This window comes from Myxine glutinosa, chromosome 6, assembly GCF_964187855.1.
Source record: "Myxine glutinosa chromosome 6, kmMyxGlut1.1, whole genome shotgun sequence".
NCBI lineage: Eukaryota > Metazoa > Chordata > Myxini > Myxiniformes > Myxinidae > Myxine > Myxine glutinosa.
In genome coordinates, this window is record NC_136266.1 from 114729968 (window position 1) to 114749509 (window position 19542).

Genomic DNA, 19542 nt, shown 5'->3' on the forward strand with positions numbered 1-19542 from the left:
CTTCGGACCGCTTCTGACAAATTAAGCCCAGGTTTCTTAATACAGTAGTGTATTGCTTCAGTAGTATAGTTTTCATAATAATAATAATAGTATAATATATATACCCATAACATTTTAATCCCAATGTCGTGAATGGAAAGTTGATGGATTGAAGCGGTGTATGGTTCATGATCAATGATGAGCGGTCGGTGTTCGTTAATATTACAGTAAATCTAATCGTAACACTAATCCCTTTGTAGTGACTGCAAACGTACTGGAAGTTAAAATATATCAGTTTTGTGTCCGTTTACGTCATTCCGTCCATGATGTCATTATGACGGCTGAGTCCACCGACCAACATTTTAATATACAAGTACACCCGCTCACTACGGGAGTGGCATGAAGGGTCATTCCTCTTTGGGGTATGTAGATTACAGTCGATCTATGGTCGGGTCTCAAGAACATTGGGTGTGTTCATTTACCAAGTTTCTTGTGGAGAGATTGCCAAGTGGTTTAAGCATTCGAGCAAGCACGCCATTCAAAACCCTTAAGGAATGGCTGGCTTGGCAAGCGCCAGCTAGCTGCTTGGTAAATGAACACACCTCCAATCCTTGTGGGGTAAAATCTAGATTACAGTATATCTTCGCTCAGTTCTGTAAGTAAAACATACCTCATGGATGTCGGGATTCCTCAAAATTTCTTTGTTTAATGTTATAAAAAGCATTAACGACTGATTAAAAAGCTAATCATATGTGTTTGTGGTTTATAATATTTTACAAGCCTGGCTACGCAGCCGTTAGACTTTCGGTCTTGTTTTTTTTTGTATTTGTTTTTTTTTACAAACAAAATGGCTGCCAGTCGGCCATCTTAGATCATATCACGAAACAAAATAATGTGCACATGTATGCCATCATATATTGTCTTTTTACCATGTATGAACAAAATTTGTTCATACATGTCCGACATATGGTTGCGGACGCACGCATGGACGGACAAGACCCAATCCATAAGCCCCGTTTCGTTTTGGACATTTCCCAAGTCCAACGGGAACTAATAATAACATTGAAGGGTCTGATTGACTCAGCACACGCTTTGGGGCATCGGTCTGGTGGCACTGCTTTGCATCTCCCAGCCCCTCATATATGACGACTCTGAAGGTTTGGCTGGTAGGAATTTGCCTAATGCCTATACGTACCATACCGTATTGTTTGACGCTTAATGCCTATACGTACCATACCGTATTGTTGGAAGAGCCATAACGTCTATGCTTTCGATATTTCATGATCATTTTAACAATCGGGTTGTTTGCGTTTCACACCGATTGAAAAACGTAAAGGTAGAGCATGGCGATTGTGATATACTGTATGACAGGTTCGACGATATGTTCGGCATGAACGGCATATAAATAAAAATGGCGGAATGTTGAGAGTCAGCCGCATATGCCGTAATGACATCAGATGTAATCACATCACCCTGTCATGTGACCATATCCTCAGCTGTGATTGGTATACGTTTGAGGGGACATACATACATACATACATACAGACGGACGGACAAACAAACAAACAACGGACGGTACAATCCGTGATAATCTACATACAGTCGTGGCCAAAAATATTGGCACCCTTGCACTTTTTTCATATAATGCACCATTTCGTCCAGAAAATTGTTGAAATTAAAAAATATTTTGGTATCCACATATGTATTTCTTTGGTTTGCAGTGGAACAAAACAAATAAGCTGAAAAAAAATTACTAAATCTTAGCTTATTCCACACAGAAATCCTAAAATGTCCCAGACAATATTATTGGCACCTTTTTGAAGTTGTCAGAAATAATTAGATTTCAAGCAGGTGATTCTCCTTTACTTTGGGATTGAACACAACTGTTGTGAGTTGCAGGTGCCTGCAATATAAAAATCACTCATTGAACCAGTCTGAATAGAGAAAATGAGTCATTCTGCTGTTTTGTGTCACTGTGTGCACCGCAATGAGCATGGAGAAAAAAAACAACCAGATAGTTGTCTGAGATCAGACACAAGATTGTAGCCAAGCATGGACAATCTCAAGGCCACAAGTCCATCTCCAGAGATGTTGATGTTCCTGTGTCCACTGCACGCAATGTTATCGGGAAGTTTAAGGCCCATGGCACTGTAGCCAACCTCCCTGGACGTGGCAGCAAGAGAAAACTTGATCGAAGATTGTTCGAATGGTGAAGAAAGCACCTCGATAAACTGCCAAATAGATTCAAGCTGACCTTCAGACACAAGGTACGACAGTTTCAACTCGCACCATCCGTCACCAACTTAATGAAAGGGGGTCTATGGTAGGATACCCAGGAAGACCCCACTGCTGAGAGAGACATAAGGAAGCCTGACTGGAGTTTTCCAAAACATGCCTGAACAAGCCAAAATCCTTCTGGGAGAATGTCCTATGGACAGGTGAGACCAAATTAGAGCTTTTTGGTAAAGCACATCATCTCTATGTTTACAGAAAACAAAATGAAGCCTTCAAAGAAAGAAGCACCTTCCCGACAGTCAAAGATGGAGGAGGTTCAGTGATGTTTTGGGGTTGCTGTGCTGCCTCTGGCACTGGGTAACTTCAATGTGTGCATGGCATCATTAAATCAGGAGATTGCCAAGGCAGTTTGGAGTGCAATGTTCAACCCAGTGTCAGAAAGCTGGGTCTCCGTCGAAGGTCATGGGTCTTGCAGCAGGACAATGACCCCAAACACACTTCAAAAAGCACCCAGGAATGGTCCAAGACAAAATGCTGGACTGTTCTGAAGTGGCCAGCAATGGGTCCAGATCTAAATCCCATTGAACACCTGTGGGGAGATCTGAAAACAGCAGTTGGGAGAAGGCACCCTGCAAATCTGGGAAAACTGGAGCAGTTTGCACAAGAAGAGTGGGCCAAACTGCCAGCAGAGATGTGTAGGAAGCTCATTCATGGCTATAGGAAGTGCTTGACTGCAGTTATTTTGTCCAAAGGCTGTGCTAGCAAATATTAAGTCCAGGGTGTCAATAGTTTTGTGAATGCCATCTCTTTATATTTTCGGATTTAAAAGGATATATTAAGTTCTGAATCAAAAACAAAGGTTCTGTAATATTAACAGTGAAATAAAGAATTGTGGAGACCAAATACTTTTGTCAATTTCAACTTATTTTAAGAGAACACCAAGTTATTTGAAAAAAGTGCAAAGGTGCCAATATTTTTGGCCAAGACTATGATTGAGATAGTGGTGATTATGGTGAAAACCAAGCATTTCACTCAGCAATAATGCTGTCATGGAATGAGGCAGCCATATCTCTCCTAAAGTAGTCAAGTTACTTGGCTTGGCCAGAGGGTTTGTGCCAAATTATGTTTAAAACTCTTGACATGGTGGGATGAACAACTTCAGATACTGGCTCGACGGAAATGTGGCTTTGGGTGCACACATTTCCTTGCATAGGTTTCCTTTGCAGACCGAGGAATTTTATGCTTGCGCAGGTTGTGGGTGGGAGGGGTGGTGATGAGGAGAGGGAGGTGTTCTGACATCCGTAATTCTCCCCCGAATGTTTTTTGAGTTAATTTTGAGTTAATGATATCTCTGACTCTCTGGAAAATCCTCTATCTCTTTGATGATGACTCCACTCTCTGCTGTGATATGCCTCATCCTTCTAACAGACAGGCATCAGCCTCTTCCCTCTCTTCAGAGCTTAAAAAAAAAAAATCACAAGATGGTCAAACACTTGGAATATGTCTTTTAACCCTGAGAAATAACACAGACTCTCACACAATCTCTCACAATCTCTCACAATCTCTCACAACCTCTCACAACCTCTCACAACCTCTCCCTCCCTCTCCCTCTAACTCCCCCTCTCCCAACCCTCCTTCCCTCCTCCGAAAGGACCACACTGCAAACCGTCGCATCTACTTTCTCAATAACCATCTCAAAGAAGTTCAATCTCTCAGACTCCTCTTCGGTTTCACTCTCAGTCATGATCTCTCTAGGACACGCCACATTTCAAAGTTGGCCTCCAAAGCCAGATGCCGAATGGGCATCCTCCATTGGGCAAAGTCCTTCCTTGGCACACCTGAACCCCTAACAACTTACGAGGATTTCATCTGCAGCTTGATGGAATACTGCTCGCCCCTCTGTGCTGGCACCCCTGCCACACACCTCAATCAGCTTGATGGCATGGAAACCACGGCCTTCAAGATTATTGGAATCTCTTGTGATAAAGCTGAGTCTATGGGCCTATTGCTTTGCCATTGCCTACAGGTCGTGGTCTCTGTCTTCTTCCACCTTCTCTCTAGCCTTGTACCCTCTCCCTTCTCTGTCCTCTGTCCCCCGTCCCCATTTTCCCTCCCCCCCCCCCCCTTCCCAGGTATCTGCAGGACTCATGTAGTCCATGAGCAACTCCCTCCTCGTGAAACTGCTAAAATCCAGAACCACTGCTCACCTTCACTCATCTGTTCTTTTTTCCCCACCTGTGGAACCAACTTCTGCAGTCTCTTCAATCTCATATATCCATCCAGGTCTTCAAGACAGCTGTTCTCCACAATCTTAAATCATCCCCTTATCTAAAACGATTCATGATCTTGATAAACCACCCCTCCCAAAATTTTGCTTTTGTATCCATCTTGTCCACCTTTTGCGTTCACCCTTACCCCTCACTATTACCTGCATCCCTTGTTTGTCCGTCTCCGTCTATTTTCTCCTTTCTTCCGCTGTTCCTTTTGTTATGTTGCGTCCTGATCTATTCTGTACTCTAGCTCATCCACGACCTTGACCATGTATATTAAAAAAAAGAAAATTAATTAATTGCGTACTTAATTTGTGTAAGTTAAGTGGATTTCCTTGAGCCTCCACCTGATATTGCAGACACTTAAGTTTTAATTGCGTGCTTAAGCTTCATAAATACATACATTAATCAGCGTTAAGTGTATTCTATTTTATTTGTCTGAGAGCTTTGGACAAGTTTGAAATTTGTGCAACTGAGGAATTCTTGCAGGGCGGGCCCATGTGCAAACGGTCGATAGGAGCAACCTCCTTGCTCGGATAAGTTCAACTCCCTTGAAAACTTTATCAATTATGAAGGGCAAACGTACTGGTGAGCCGATAATTCAGTTTCAAAGCATCCTTTGTTTGTTCAAAGACTCCTCCTATTTCTTTTCATGATTTTAAGTTTAACTACACATAATCCATATGATTCAACTTATATACAACAAATTTCTCTACTTATTCAGGAATATGAGCAAGTGTATTGTAGTTCTGAAACTATATTGCAAGGTGTTAACATGTGTAACTGATTAAAACATTATTTTCTCCCTTTGAGGATAGATAATGGCCTGGCAACTGAGTAGGAGTTCCCTGTTTGAATGGAAATCACACACTTTCTTGTAGGCTTACACAACTGAGTTAATGCTCTATTAATTCGATGCAAGTTATGGGAATGTTCTGAGACAAAATGGGAAATGTATTATAACTGTATGCTTCACAATAACTGATAATTGTATGTATTTTCTGTCACCCAAAATCTCTCCCAAGATGAAAGGAATGGAAAAAACCAGTTTGCCTTCATCACGCTTGAATCTCTTGCAACTTTTCTTATCTCGTTCCCCCACTTCTTTCTTTCTTTTCTCTTTTTTTTTTTTTTCTCTCTTTCTCTCTTTTTTTCTCTCTTTCTGTCTTTTTTTCTCTCTTTCTTTCTTTCTCTTTCTCTCTCTCTCTCTCTCTCTCTCTCTCTCTCTCTCTCTCTCTCTCTCTCTCCACAAGTATAAGAAAGGCTGTACTGCACATGCTTCAGGATTTTGCTTAGGAATTGTTGTGTGTGTGTGTGTGTGTGTGTGTGTGTGTGTGTGTGTGTGTGTGTGTGTGTGTGTGTGTGTGTGTGTGTGTGTGTTTCTTTTGGATTTGGATTCGTGCCAAGTGGTTTTCTGTATATCTTCCTTGTAACATAAGCAAAGTCCTCCACGTTTCATTAAAAATCAGTCGATTATCTAAACAGTTTGTGGACATTAATTATTTCTAGTCTCCTGTCTATCAATGAAGACTAAATTAATTAGTTCCACTACAATGGCCAGGAAGCACATACATTCAGGCATGTCACACATGTTGTTTTGCCAAACTACATCAAATTCATACAAGGGGTCTGATCATCACTCTGTTGCTGACGGACACACATTGATGTGCACCTCAACTCTGAATAGTGAAATTTGCAGCGTCGAGTCTTGCATTGCTTCTGGCATGCACAACAAATCTTCTCGAGGCAACTTTCTGGGATTGGACTCAGTGAAATCAGAATAGGCTCTAGTCCTGAACCACCACGTTTCCATCACATTTCCACAGGTGCAGGAAGGTCAGGAATGGCACAATGAGCATTTCTCCATAACATGGCTTGATGGTGTACTCGCATCAAATGGAAATGAAGAGCATCACTTGTCGGTGACATTGCTTCTGGTTTACCAGTCTTGGAGAACAACATATGTCGTGCTGAATCAACAGAGGTTGTTCTGTGCACATTATATATTCTGCAGACGAATGCTTCTGCAGATTTGATTGTCTCCTCCATGAGTTCATCAATGCCCAAGTTCTTCAGCAGTTTATTCAAAACTCAAAAAAAAAAACTCAAATTTCGGCTTGGGAACCGGGTTAGACAAATTCAGCATACCCTAATTATGTTAAAAAGTGAGGTTCCCAACATTTACCCAAAAATGCACCAAGAAGCTTATACATGGCCTTTTTCTAGTCTATTCCATTCCCTTCTGCATAAAACAGCTAAGTACTATTACGATTCATAAATCAGAAAAGTGGCGGAGTAAATCAGTCCATAAGGATGGGTTATTATAATGAATGACCACATTTTATTCACAGCTGCTGTTCCTATTTTGCTAAGAAACATTTAAAAAAAAGGAACATGACAAGAGGAAAAAAATTAATAAAATTGATTTCACCCAATCCTACCTCCAGCAAATGAGTGGATACTCAGGGCCTCGTCCTGCTCCGAAGTCTCAGCAACATCAAGCAGGTAGGCCCGTATTGGCCCTTCAGAGGCGTCCAGGCAGAAATCCATGATGATTACACCCAACAATGCGATCACAATGGCAGCTACACTACCCTCACCTTCGGCACCACCATCGCCAAAAAGCATCCCTGTTCAACACCAAAGAAAACAATTTCTGACACCAGCAATCATGCCACCACGATATGAAAAACAAGCAATTATAAATAAGCGTGCATTACCTACTACAGCAGCTTTGACTGAAAACGAAATAAACTCAAATGTTGCCCATTATGGAGTGACAAAATTTTCGTTATTTATAATTTTTCGTTATAATTTTCGTAAAAACCAGTCAATATCACTAACTGTCAGATGACCTACAATTATTCACCCAATACCAGGGTAAAGAAATAAGTTAATGAAGAGTTAGGAACATTAAGGGATAACTCAACTTAAAATATATTTCTACGGTTTTGGAAGACCCTGGGGAGAGACATCCAACACATAAGGGTTCCCTTATGTAGTTGTATTTGTAGCAATTTTGTTTATCTAAATTACCTCTTCTCTCGTATCAGAGGATGAAGAAATGCGTTGCGTTTTTGTAGGAGATTCAAACCCCTTTTGTAATTCTTCCCTTTCTAAAATCCCCTCTCTTCTTATCTCTCTCCTCCTCTCTCTCCGCACCTCATTGCAGTGCATCCATACACGCTTTTCCAACACACACCATTACTAAGGTGCATCAAACGCCCCATTTTTGAAAAATATTCTCATATTGATCTAGTCATACTTTTTTTTGTTACACTAGCCCTATATAGAATTTCTGTAAAATATTTCATATTGTACACCGTACCTTTCCTATGCCATCTCCAGGCGCTGCATAGCGTCATTGCTGGGCAGAAGTACTTTGTCAAAAACGGTATTTTTTGTTTTTTGATTAGTCAATTAATTGATTAGTTACTTAATTATTATCGATTAATTAAGTACTTATTTATTTCCTTTCTCTTCTGGGCATTATCTCAGGCACCTTTTGAGTTAGGAAGCTGATATTTGGACATGCCAATGACCAAGTGATTTGGCTGTAAAGGCTATTTTGGATTTATTAATTAATTAATGGATTAATTATTTAATTATTCGATTAATGCTTTAATTAATTAATTTTTTAAGTTACATATTCGGATGAAATGGTGGTGGTTTATATATTATATTAGCCAATTGATTATTTTTTCTATTTTTATGATTATTATTTATTTATTTTCATTATTAGTCATTTATTTATTTTCTTTTTCATCTGGGCAATATCGCAGGCACCATTTGAGCTAGGAAGCTGATATTTGGACACAACAGTGATCAAGTGATGTGGCTATAAAGGATATTTTTGATTTATTGATTAATCAATTAATCGATTAATTATTTCTTGATTAATCAATTAATTATTTAATTTTTTGACAAATGACTTATTTAATTAATTTTCAAAACGTTACAGCTTCGGAAGAAGCACTAGTGGTTTAGTATGCTATTAGCCAATTGATTAAGAAAATATTTTATGATCATTTATTGATTTTAATTATGCAATTAACCAATCAAGTATTGTACACCTCTCTCACCCAATAGTCTATGAGCTGCATGGCGGTATTGCCGGGCGACGAAGGCGCCCCGGCAATGCCGCGCCGGAGGATATTTAATTATTTGGCATGGGGGCGGTGTACTTTCAATGTATCTGTACTTGTTTTCGATTTTGTTTAGACTCCCCCATCCACCCTCTCGCCTCCCACACCAGGATCGGGTAAAAATAAGGTATCCCCGCTAATGGGTTGCTTTGGCGAAATGTGAGTTTGTTTGCGAATGTAATAAAAGTACGAACACTTTCTTATAGTAATGCAGGGTTACTAATTCCAAAAATGGCCTCTAAAAGGTGGTGAGATCAAAATTGGAAAAAAGTTAATTCCATTTTTTTGAAAATTTGGTAATCAACAAACCAAAAAAGAATAATTTTTGTACAGATAATCATTTTATATAATAATAATATTAATAATAATACAGTATACAGGATAAACTGAAGGTTGCTTCAATGAGGACTCTGAATTAAATTCTGTTCCATCGCAGAATAGTTCTCAACAAAGTCAACTTCAACAATGACATCAGCAGGCTTGTGTCACTCCTCAAATAAATTGCTTTGTTTCCTCTTCATGAATGCATGCAAGGTGAAGAAAGAAAGTTGCTTGCACAATTCGGATAACTCTTGTTGGACAGTTCCATCTTTGACCACTTTTGTTGCCCGCTGCTCAATTGTCTCCCACTGGAACCACTTTAGATGCACACTTGTAGCTTCAATGCCAACGGCATACACAATGTCTAAATTGCCATGACAGTTGAGGCATTTTCCCAAGATGAATTCAAACATAGGGGCAATACCCCTGGTGCTCATCTGGTAGAATAAACAGTATACTGCACTGACTAAAGGTATTTTAAACCAATTTCAATGCTGCTAGAAAACAGGGCAGCATGTAGAATCATACTAATATAATCACAAGACTTTAAACAAACAAACCAAAAAAAATACCTATTTTGGGGGTGGGGGGGGGGGGGGGGGGGGGGTCAAACCTGGATTAACTTTGACCCTGATTTTTTTTAATGCCATGAACAAACTTTCGTCACAACACAACAAATAGATTGGCCGTCAAATCAATTCATAGATTCACAGAACCAGATAAAGTAAACTTGGATTCATCTGACCACAAAATCCTATTCTGCAAATAATTGTCCATATCCATTAACCCAAGCAATGTATCACATACCTCAACGCACCTGTCAAAATCATCCTCAGATAGTTGGTGAATTAATCTGGGTATGTATGGTTTCGCATTAAGGTCTTTTAGTATTCTTTGAATCGATGATCGGCTTATGTTGGTGACGTTTGATAAACGACGAGTTGGTAATGGTGTTACTGGCGAGTTGTTGTTGAATGACCGCTCAGCTTTCCTCAGTTCGAACAGTATGAGGCCGACCTGGTGACTGTTTTGGAAGAATGCTGCCGGTTTCATCAAACTGCTTGTTTATTCTGCCGACGGTTCTTCTGTCAATTGTGTCGGCACCACATTCTTTGACAAGTTGTCTGTGAACTTGAGCCGCATTTCCAGATCCAGAATACAAGTGCACAGCGCGAATTTTCTGTCTCATAATATCCTCCGTCACATTAGGATTAGGGCATCTAATTCACAATGAACTGAAATAATGCAAAGACAAACGCGTGCAGCACAGTGAGAGAAGCTCACCCCGATCCATATCACGTGATGCACCTCACCCTGTTGCGTATCACGTGATGCCTGTGCGTGTTGAAGCGGTCACATCCATTTACGAGTCATCATGTTTTGTTTTGCACCAAAAAACAATAATAAACTTAGTTGTTTGTTGCATGTATCGTTCTTCAAAATGTGCCCAGGGTTTCTGGACCACCCTGTATATGTGTGTGTGTGTGTGTGTGTGTATATATATATATATATATATATATATATATATATATATATATATATATATATATATATATATATTACATATATATATATATATATTACATATATATATATATATCACACACATGTCCAAAGGAAGCGGTTGTTTGGCATTTCTAATATAAAATATGTAAAGCCTAGGAACGAATTAAATCCTTTAGAATTACATTTTTGAAACACCTAGAATGCTTCACAAACCATTACAATTACCCTCAAAGAATCCTTCACAATTACCCTTTAGAACGGCTTAGAATTACCCTTTAAAACACTAGAATTACATTTTAGAACCCTTTAGAATTAAACATGGCTGGGTTAGAAGGGTTCTTCTTCTTCATTTTTACAGATGGAAGGAAGGAAGGCTGTAGCCAAATATTGAAGTGGGTTCACCGCTTAAAAATCAAAATATTGTTAAGTCCGTAGCCGATGAACACCAGCCTTGGAAGGATAGCCTCGAATTTGAGGCGCGTAGCTGAAACTGGCGGTTGGCCCGTTATGCGCAAGTGAAGGAACCAGGTGCTTACCGCAGACGGCCGCCACACAGGTTTTATTCCTCAAACCCAACACCATACAAACAAGATACGACAAATTAAATGCAACAATAATAATGGTTTAATAAAAATAAAGCAACACGATCAAAAGAATGTTGAGGTAAAATAAATCCTACGGTGAACGTCTCCCCTCAGACACACAAAACAGACAAGGGGAAAGATAAAAGAAAAATACGTGTTTTTAAGCTGCCTGGTACTCAGCTTTGCGTCCCAAATGGCCTGTTAGATCCTGGTAGTCGTTGGAAATCTGTGCAGCCACCCCCGTGGGAAACGCTCTAACAAATGGCGCCGAAAACGCCCAGGCGTGAGCAAGCAGCCAGCTGGCCCCCTCCTCGCTTCCACTGCCAAGCGAGACGAGGCTCTCTTCTCCCGAAAAGTAATGGAGTCAAACGACACCCCCCCCCCCCCCCTCCGACTATTCCAATGTGCTAAAGCTCTGAAGGCTTCCCTCCAAAAGCGCACAAACTCCAGCCGTATCCGAGAGCCAGAGACAAAGAGAGACTGCCTCCACAGAAAGCCAGCCGAGAGACAGCGATTCTTCCTCTTCTCCTGCACGAACCTTCTCACTCTGACGTCACCCTGACATCACCACGACCAAACGTCAAGTTCCACTGAATCACTCCAAGGTCGGGCTCTTCCAATGACGAACTTCGGGGCGTGGCGTTTTTCCCTGCTCGATTTATGGGTGGGGTTAATTGTCTATCAAGAACGTTCGGCTCTGCTCGGGAATGTTCGGGTTTCTGTCGGCAGTTAAGTCGATTGTTGTTGTTGTTGTTGTTGGTGGTTAAAGACGTGGGTTTTTATGGTCGGCTTGTTATAATTGTAAAAAACATAGGGAAAAACACATGAGGCAACCACATACTGGGAGAAACGAGTCTAACACCCTACCTAGTTAATAAAACACCACCCCCCATGAGGTGACACGTAAACAATCTTAATCTCACAGTTTTTCTCCTTAATTACATCGAGATTGGCTTTCTACTCGTACGTGGTCCATTCTACCCTACACAATATTACCTGTACTATGGTATGATATCACCTACCCCCACAAACGTAACAATACAATACAACAACAACAACACAACATGCATTTTAAAGGCCATTTTCCCTGCTAGAGCGGGGGTAAACGTAACAATATAATAAACCTACTTAAATTAATCATGACAGCAGGCTACTTGCAAATCACATACTTTGTACAAGACCTAAAGCAATGAAGTAGCTGGACCTCAAAATAATTTGTCAACTGACAAAAAACCATCTATGTCATGTTAATAACCACAGAATAATGTATCAGGAGATACAAAGAAGTATCACAGCAAACGAACTACAGCTCAAAGCTGTCCGAGTGTCCGGAGTTCAGTGAACATCTTTAAACGAGCCCCAGTTGGAGTAGTGGAAGACCTAAAAATCCCCCCATACTCGAGCTGTGAAAGAAATGTCATAACTTGTTCCTCAAAACGTAAACCAATCAAAATGAGCATGCATACTTTGGACACTGGAAGGGCTGCATTCTACTTTTTGACATCAACCAAAGGAAATTACAACCAAAACAAGCAGGGAACCTATTTTTAAAAAAATATGGGGGAAAGAACATCCAAAACCAATACATTTTGATACATCAAAGATATATTTCGATTCTTCCCTCCCATGCAAAAATAGAAACGGTGGATGCAAAGATATTAAAAACAAGCATTCTGAGTATTGCGTAGAAATACATGTCCCCTACCGGCAGTCTGTCGTCCGGAAAACTGTTGGGGGAAATTACCAAAGTTCAGAGTGCCATAACTTTTCCAAAAATGATCGAAACGTCGTGAAGTTCGAACTTGATCTGTAACTTATCATGAGGAAACCATGTACCAAGTTTGAAATCATTAGCATTAAGAGTTTAGAAAAAAAGTCCGGAAAACTGTTCTTTGCGTGATGGAGTGACAGAGTAACAGAGTGACAGAATGACAGAGTGACAGTGACAGACTGACAGACGGAGGGACGGAGTGCAAACCTATAGTCCCCTCCGGTGTGCACCGGTAGGGGACTAATAAAGCAAAGAAAACACAGGGAATGACAGTAATGTTTCTGGTCCCAAACACACACCAATTTGAGGGCAGTTGAGGAAAAGTGCGACCCCGAGCAGAGTGCCAATGCCCAGCAACAAAATGAAGGGTCGTCTTCGTCCCCACCGCAACGTGCAGTGGTCACTTGCTGAGCCCAGTGGTGGTGACAGCAACAGTCCAAAAACTGGACTCAGGAACCACGTAAAGCTGTAATATTGTTCTGGGAGACCTGAGGACAAAGGAGTCAAAAAATGAAATTTGAGCTTTGGCAGAGATGCTTGATATTTTCTGCTTTACATCAAGGTAATCCCCTAAATTAGGAAATAATTAATCATTACCCCTGCACACAAAGCAAAAAGCGGGATTATGCAATTGGTTCATGTCGGTCATCCTCTTATCAGGTTATGATAGAGGAAAATTTTAATTGAACGTTATATTTTGAACACAAATTGGAAGACAAGTTTGCCATTTTAGCATACTTTGGCTCTGAATTCATGCTGATCACACATGCACAGAGAGGAGTGAGATAATATTTTTTACTCTGTCTGCCGGTCAAACAAAATTAAACATAGGGGCAATACCCCTGGTGCTCACCTGGTAAAATAAACATTATACTGCACTGACTTCAAGGTATTTTAAACCAATTTCAATGCTAGCTAGAAGACAGCGCAGCATGTGGAATCATACTACCATAATCATAAGACTTTAAACAAACAAACAAAAAAATACCTATATTGGGGGGACACTCCCCCCCCCCCCCCCCCCCCAAATCCCCTCCCCTCCCACCATGTGTACCTCCTCAGACCCCAATTTTTCCAATGCCTTGAACAAACATTGGTACATCACGGATAATGAAGGTTATGGTGAAGTTTCATCAAATTGTGTGAGTAGGTTCCGAGAAAAAAAGCAAATACCTATTTGGGGGGGGGGGGGGGGGGGGTGCAAGCCTCCCACATAGACCACCTTAGACCCAGATTTTTTAAATGCCAGGAACAAACTTTGGTACAACATGGGTGATGAAGGTTGTGGTAAAGTTTCATCAAAATAGTGTGTGTAGTTTCAGAGGAAAATGCAGGGTGTATGGAGGAGGGTGGACCCCGCTTTTTTAATACAAGAACAAACTATATTCACAACACAACAAATATCATTTGTGCCAAATGTGGTTGCAATCCCATCAGCGGTTTCAGAGAAGAAGTTTCAGGTGTTTACGGACGGACTGACAAACGGACAGCGCACCATCGCATAAGCTCCCCTGAACTTCGTTCCAGGTGAGCTAAAAATCATTCCAAACAGGAAACGTGCTGTTTTTAAGGACGTTATAAATGACACATACGACATGCACGGATAACTAATGCAACGTGTCAGATATGATGGTGTGTATGATCTACACGTAAACAGCAGTAAAACCTGGAATTAATTATTTATATGACTTTTACAATATTTATTCTATTAAAAACGAATTATATACTTGAACACGATGGAACACAAATCGCCTGTGTACTTCCAAGACCCTCCAGTTTTGCAGCACTTGGACATGTTAAAGAAGGTGGTGTATTAGGGAGGTGTATAAGACTGCTTGAATAGTGCTAAACTTACGGATTTTTTTAAAGGGCCTTTAAAATCATTATTCATTAAAATCTAAGTACGACATACTTGAACATCGGGCATGGTATTGTGTTATATGAACTCCCTCGTTTGTTACTGTTAAACAATATAAAATCTTTATTTTAAAAATTAAAATCGTTAAACTATATTTTTAAAAAGCACTTTAAATAATTAATAATCTAAAATGAGTGAGTAAGGCTGGTGAAGATACAAGTGCGTTGGGGACAACCCCCTTGTACTAGATTTGATGCATTACTCATCCATGGTCTATCTGTTAGGCTCTTATAGTGAGTGCATCTTGCAAATCCACTTAATCAGAAGAAAAATATTCTGGAAAAGAATCATGGCACAAGTGGTCACCAGAATACAATGGTTGTATGGTGTGTGTTTTATAGTTGGTAGAACGGGACTGAAACGAACACTCACCAATCTTGAGTAACACAGGAGTGACGAGTGCAGTTTCAAGCGCATAGCAGTACTCGCGGCCAAATGTGATGGCACCATGCATGACCCAAAGATGAGTCGGTGTGCCTTCCTCCTCCGACTGGGCATCTCTGACCACCACGTCGGTTTTCTTCGGAGCAGGCTCCATTTGGATCAGATATATTTCACCTTGATGAATCACGCTGAGACTCTAGGCGGTTCTTAACGGCGAGAGAGCTAAACAGAGCACGTGGAAGAAAATAACCCTTTGCAATGGACAGTAGAAATAGAAAACCAATTGCGCTTTAAAAAAAAAGCTTTGGCAGCTGAAGATATACTTTTGGTAGAGATAATTTTTCTTCGCAGACTCCAAGTGCAATCGGGCTTTTCACAGCTCGACAAGCAAGAAGTGTGTATTTAAAAGTGTTTATTAAAAACCCATATTGAAATCCATTCTGAAAGCTCCAGTGACAGCATGTGATATGATGAAGTGTTCTCGTTGATGACAGCGGCAAGGCAGGAGGCAGGGGAATAAAGCAATTGCACAATTCTCCCCATCGAACTGCAATTTCCACTAGATTGAAAAAAAAGAAAAATTACAAATTACTCATGCGATAGCATTTATTGAGTAATTCAAATGAGCCAAACACAATCCCTATATAATAATAACTATAATAATAATAATAGTAATATTAATAAATAATATTAACCACGACAAGAGCCTACCCGTTGTTTCGGTGACGGACCAATTGGTCGTCACGTCTCTTGCTGCTTGAAGGGGGAGGGGAGGAGGAGCAGGAGTGGGAGAGGGGGAGCAGGAGTGGGGGAGGGGAAGGACATACACTGCATATACATCTTTTGCGGGGGGGGGGGGGGGGGAGGGCTTTGACAGGCTCCTCCATTTTTTGGGAGGAGGGGTGAGAAGGGAAAGACAAGTTTACCCGTACAAAGAGTGCTTTAACTTCAGCCTGGCCTAAGTAAATAATTTATGCCGCCCCCCCCCCCCCCTCGCTTGTCCCCTAACACACCCACGTGAAGCCGCGGCCACATAACCTATGTTACCCCCCTCCCCCCTTCCCCCACCCAAAGTTGTATTTGTACCCTGAGTTTGGAGCTTGTAACTGAAAAGATGTGGCCATGTATAAGGAACAAATGCAGAGAGACCATGGCATATATATCTATATTATAAAACAGGAGTGTCTGTCTGTCTGTCTGTCCGTCCACAAAACTACTCCCACAGTTTTGGGGCTAGCCCCACCAAACCTCCTGCGGAACGTTTTGGGGTCCTAGCGGATGTTCTAAGGTAGGTAGAAGGTTTCAAAAATTCCTCAATAAAATTATGATTTTGAAATTAACTCGATGAATCCTGAAGTGGACAGATGACGGCAATGAGCTGCTTTGATAATATCCCAATACAATCGTCATTTAAAACAGTATTTTGTTAAAGTATCAATTTATGATTGGAATGACATTTGGAATAAATTGAGTGAATACATTTACGATTTTAAATTCGTAATTGTATTCACCCAACCGTACGTACGGAACTTCTTCACATCCGGATTTAAATATTTACCTCTGCCAACAAAGGTGGATGGAGGTTATGTTTTCACACCTGTCTGTCCATTTGTTTGTGAACAAAATATCTCAAAAAGTTGGAGATGGATTCGGACGAAATTTGACAGAGATGTAGCGTATGTGACAAGGACGAAATGATTAGATTTTGGTGAAGATCCGGATTCGGATCCGGCTACTAGAATTTTTTAAGTGATTCTTCACCATTGGGAGATTGGGCCAAAAACGATACATAGCAGGATATCTCAAAAAGTTGTGGACGGAGTTGGACGAAACTTGTTGGCAGATTGTGTGTGTGTGACAAGGAAATATTGATTCAATTTGGGGAAGATCTGGATCCGGATCCAGCTCGTATAATTGTTTCAGTGATTCTTCACGATTGAATGATAGGGCTAACCAGGCGGAAGTTTGCTCTCTACTGAGTGCCGTTCTAGTTGTTTATTTGACGAATGTTGGTAAACAAAAAATTTTTTTATTAACGCTATTTCATTTGTGATTGGAGTTATGTTGTTTGGAATGAAAATCGACATATTGAGTTCAAGTGAATGACGAAATGCCGTGAGGATTTCTACTTTCCAAGCGTGACATTCGTGGATCGTGATATGCAGATTCGCCATTGACTGGGTATAGAACCATTCAAACAGGTACGTTTTTCGTGGAAGTCCTTCACAAACCTGCTGTCCATGCTTGATGTTCGACGACAGGTGGCGAAGGAATGTGGAATTTATTGGTTCCATGGTTTCCCATTCGTGGCCCATCTGCTATTGGTTCCATCTGCTAGATGGCCCCTCCGGAGCTTTGCAGGCAATGCGGACATGCGTGGTGATGACGTCATAACGTCCGCTCATTAAGTTTGAGCGCCAAATCCAGATACTAATATATATACACTAAGCTTGGCTCGGCTCGCTGCGCTCGCCTCACCACGCGTTGTTGCTGAGGAGCAGGCTTATTTTAGCTGAGGATAATGACTGTAGCTGAGTTGTTGTGTTGTGTTGTGTGTTAAATACTTTACCTCACCACCAAGTAATTTAAAACACTTCACAGTCACGAAACACGAAATAAAAAACACCTCACCACCACGAAATTAAAAACACCTCACCACCACGAAATTAAAAACACCTCACAGCCATGAAATTAAAAACACCTCAGCCATGAAATTAAAAACACCTCACAGCCACGAAACACGAAATTAAAAACACCTCACAGCCACGAAATTAAAAACACCTCACAGCCACGAAATTAAAAACACCTCACAACCACGAAATACGAAATTAAAAACACATCATAGCCACAAAATTAAAAACACCTCACAGCCACGAAACACGAAATTAAAAACACCTCACAGCCACGAAATTAAAAACACCTCACAGCCACGAAATTAAAAACACCTCACAGCCACGAAATACGAAATTAAAAACACATCATAGCCACAAAATTAAAAACACCTCACGGCCACGAAACACGAAATTAAAAACACCTCACCACCACAAAATTAAAAACACCTCACAGCCACGAAATTAAAAACACCTCACAGCCATGAAATTAAAAACACCTCAGCCATGAAATTAAAAACACCTCACAGCCACGAAACACGAAATTAAAAACACCTCACAGCCACGAAATTAAAAACACCTCACAGCCACGAAATTAAAAACACCTCACAGCCACGAAATACGAAATTAAAAACACATCATAGCCACAAAATTAAAAACACCTCACGGCCACGAAACACGAAATTAAAAACACCTCACCACCACAAAATTAAAAACACCTCACAGCCACGAAATTAAAAACACCTCACAGCCACGAAATTAAAAACACCTCACAGCCACGAAACACGAAATTAAAAACACCTCAGCCATGAAATTAAAAACACCTCACAGCCACGAAACATGAAATTAAAAACACCTCACAGCCACGAAATTAAAAACACCTCACAGCCACGAAACACGAAATAAAAAACACCTCACCGCCACAAAATTAAAAACACCTCACAGCCACAAAACACAAAATTAAAAACACCTCACCACCACGAAACATGAAATTAAAAACCTCACAGCCACGAAACACGAAATTAAAAACACCTCACCGCCACAAAATTAAAAACACCTCACCACCATGAAATTAAAAACACCTCACCACCACGAAATTAAAACACCTCACCACCACAAAATTAAAAACACCTCACAGCCACGAAATGAAAAACACCTCACCACCACAAAATTTAAAACACCTCACCACCACGATATTAAAAACACCTCAGCCACGAAATTAAGAACACCTCACAGCCATGAAATTAAAAACACCCCACACCCACGAAATGAAAAACACCTCAGCCACAAAATGAAAAACACCTCAGCCACGAAACATGAAATTAAAAACACCTCACAGCCACGAAATTAAAAACACCTCACAGCCACGAAATTAAAAACACCTCACCACAACAAAATTAAAAACGTAATTCAAAACACCTCACCACCAAGTAATTCAAAACACCTCACAACCACGTAATTCAAAACACCTCACCACCAAATAACTCAAAATACATCACCACCAAGTAATTCAAAACACCTCACCACCAAGTAATTTAAAACACCTCACAGCCATAAAACACGTAATTAAAAACACCTCAGCCACAAAATTAAAAACACCTCACCACCACGTCATTTCAAAACACCTCACCACCAAGTAATTCAAAACACCTCATCACCAACTAATTCTAAACACCTCACCACCACATAATTAAAAACACCTCACCACCACGTAATTATAAATACCTCACCACCAATTAATTCAAAACACCCCACCACCATGTGATTTAAAAACACCTCACCACCACGTCATTTAAAAACACCTCACCACCACATAATTC

The 19542-nt window shown here is 40.5% G+C and overlaps 1 protein-coding gene across 1 annotated transcript in view; it reads right to left on the minus strand.

The window, feature by feature from the left end:
• The window catches only part of LOC137418616 (solute carrier family 45 member 4), a 63646-nt gene that overhangs the window by 28658 nt on the left and 15446 nt on the right, over nt 1-19542 (minus strand). The window contains exons 3-5 of the mRNA XM_068104709.2: nt 15102-15672; nt 13111-13299; nt 6926-7114 (exon numbers count right to left, since the gene is read on the minus strand). Coding sequence (XP_067960810.2) covers nt 6926-7114; nt 13111-13299; nt 15102-15267 — 544 coding nt within the window. The 5' untranslated portion in view covers nt 15268-15672. The remainder of the gene's footprint in view (nt 1-6925; nt 7115-13110; nt 13300-15101; nt 15673-19542) is intronic.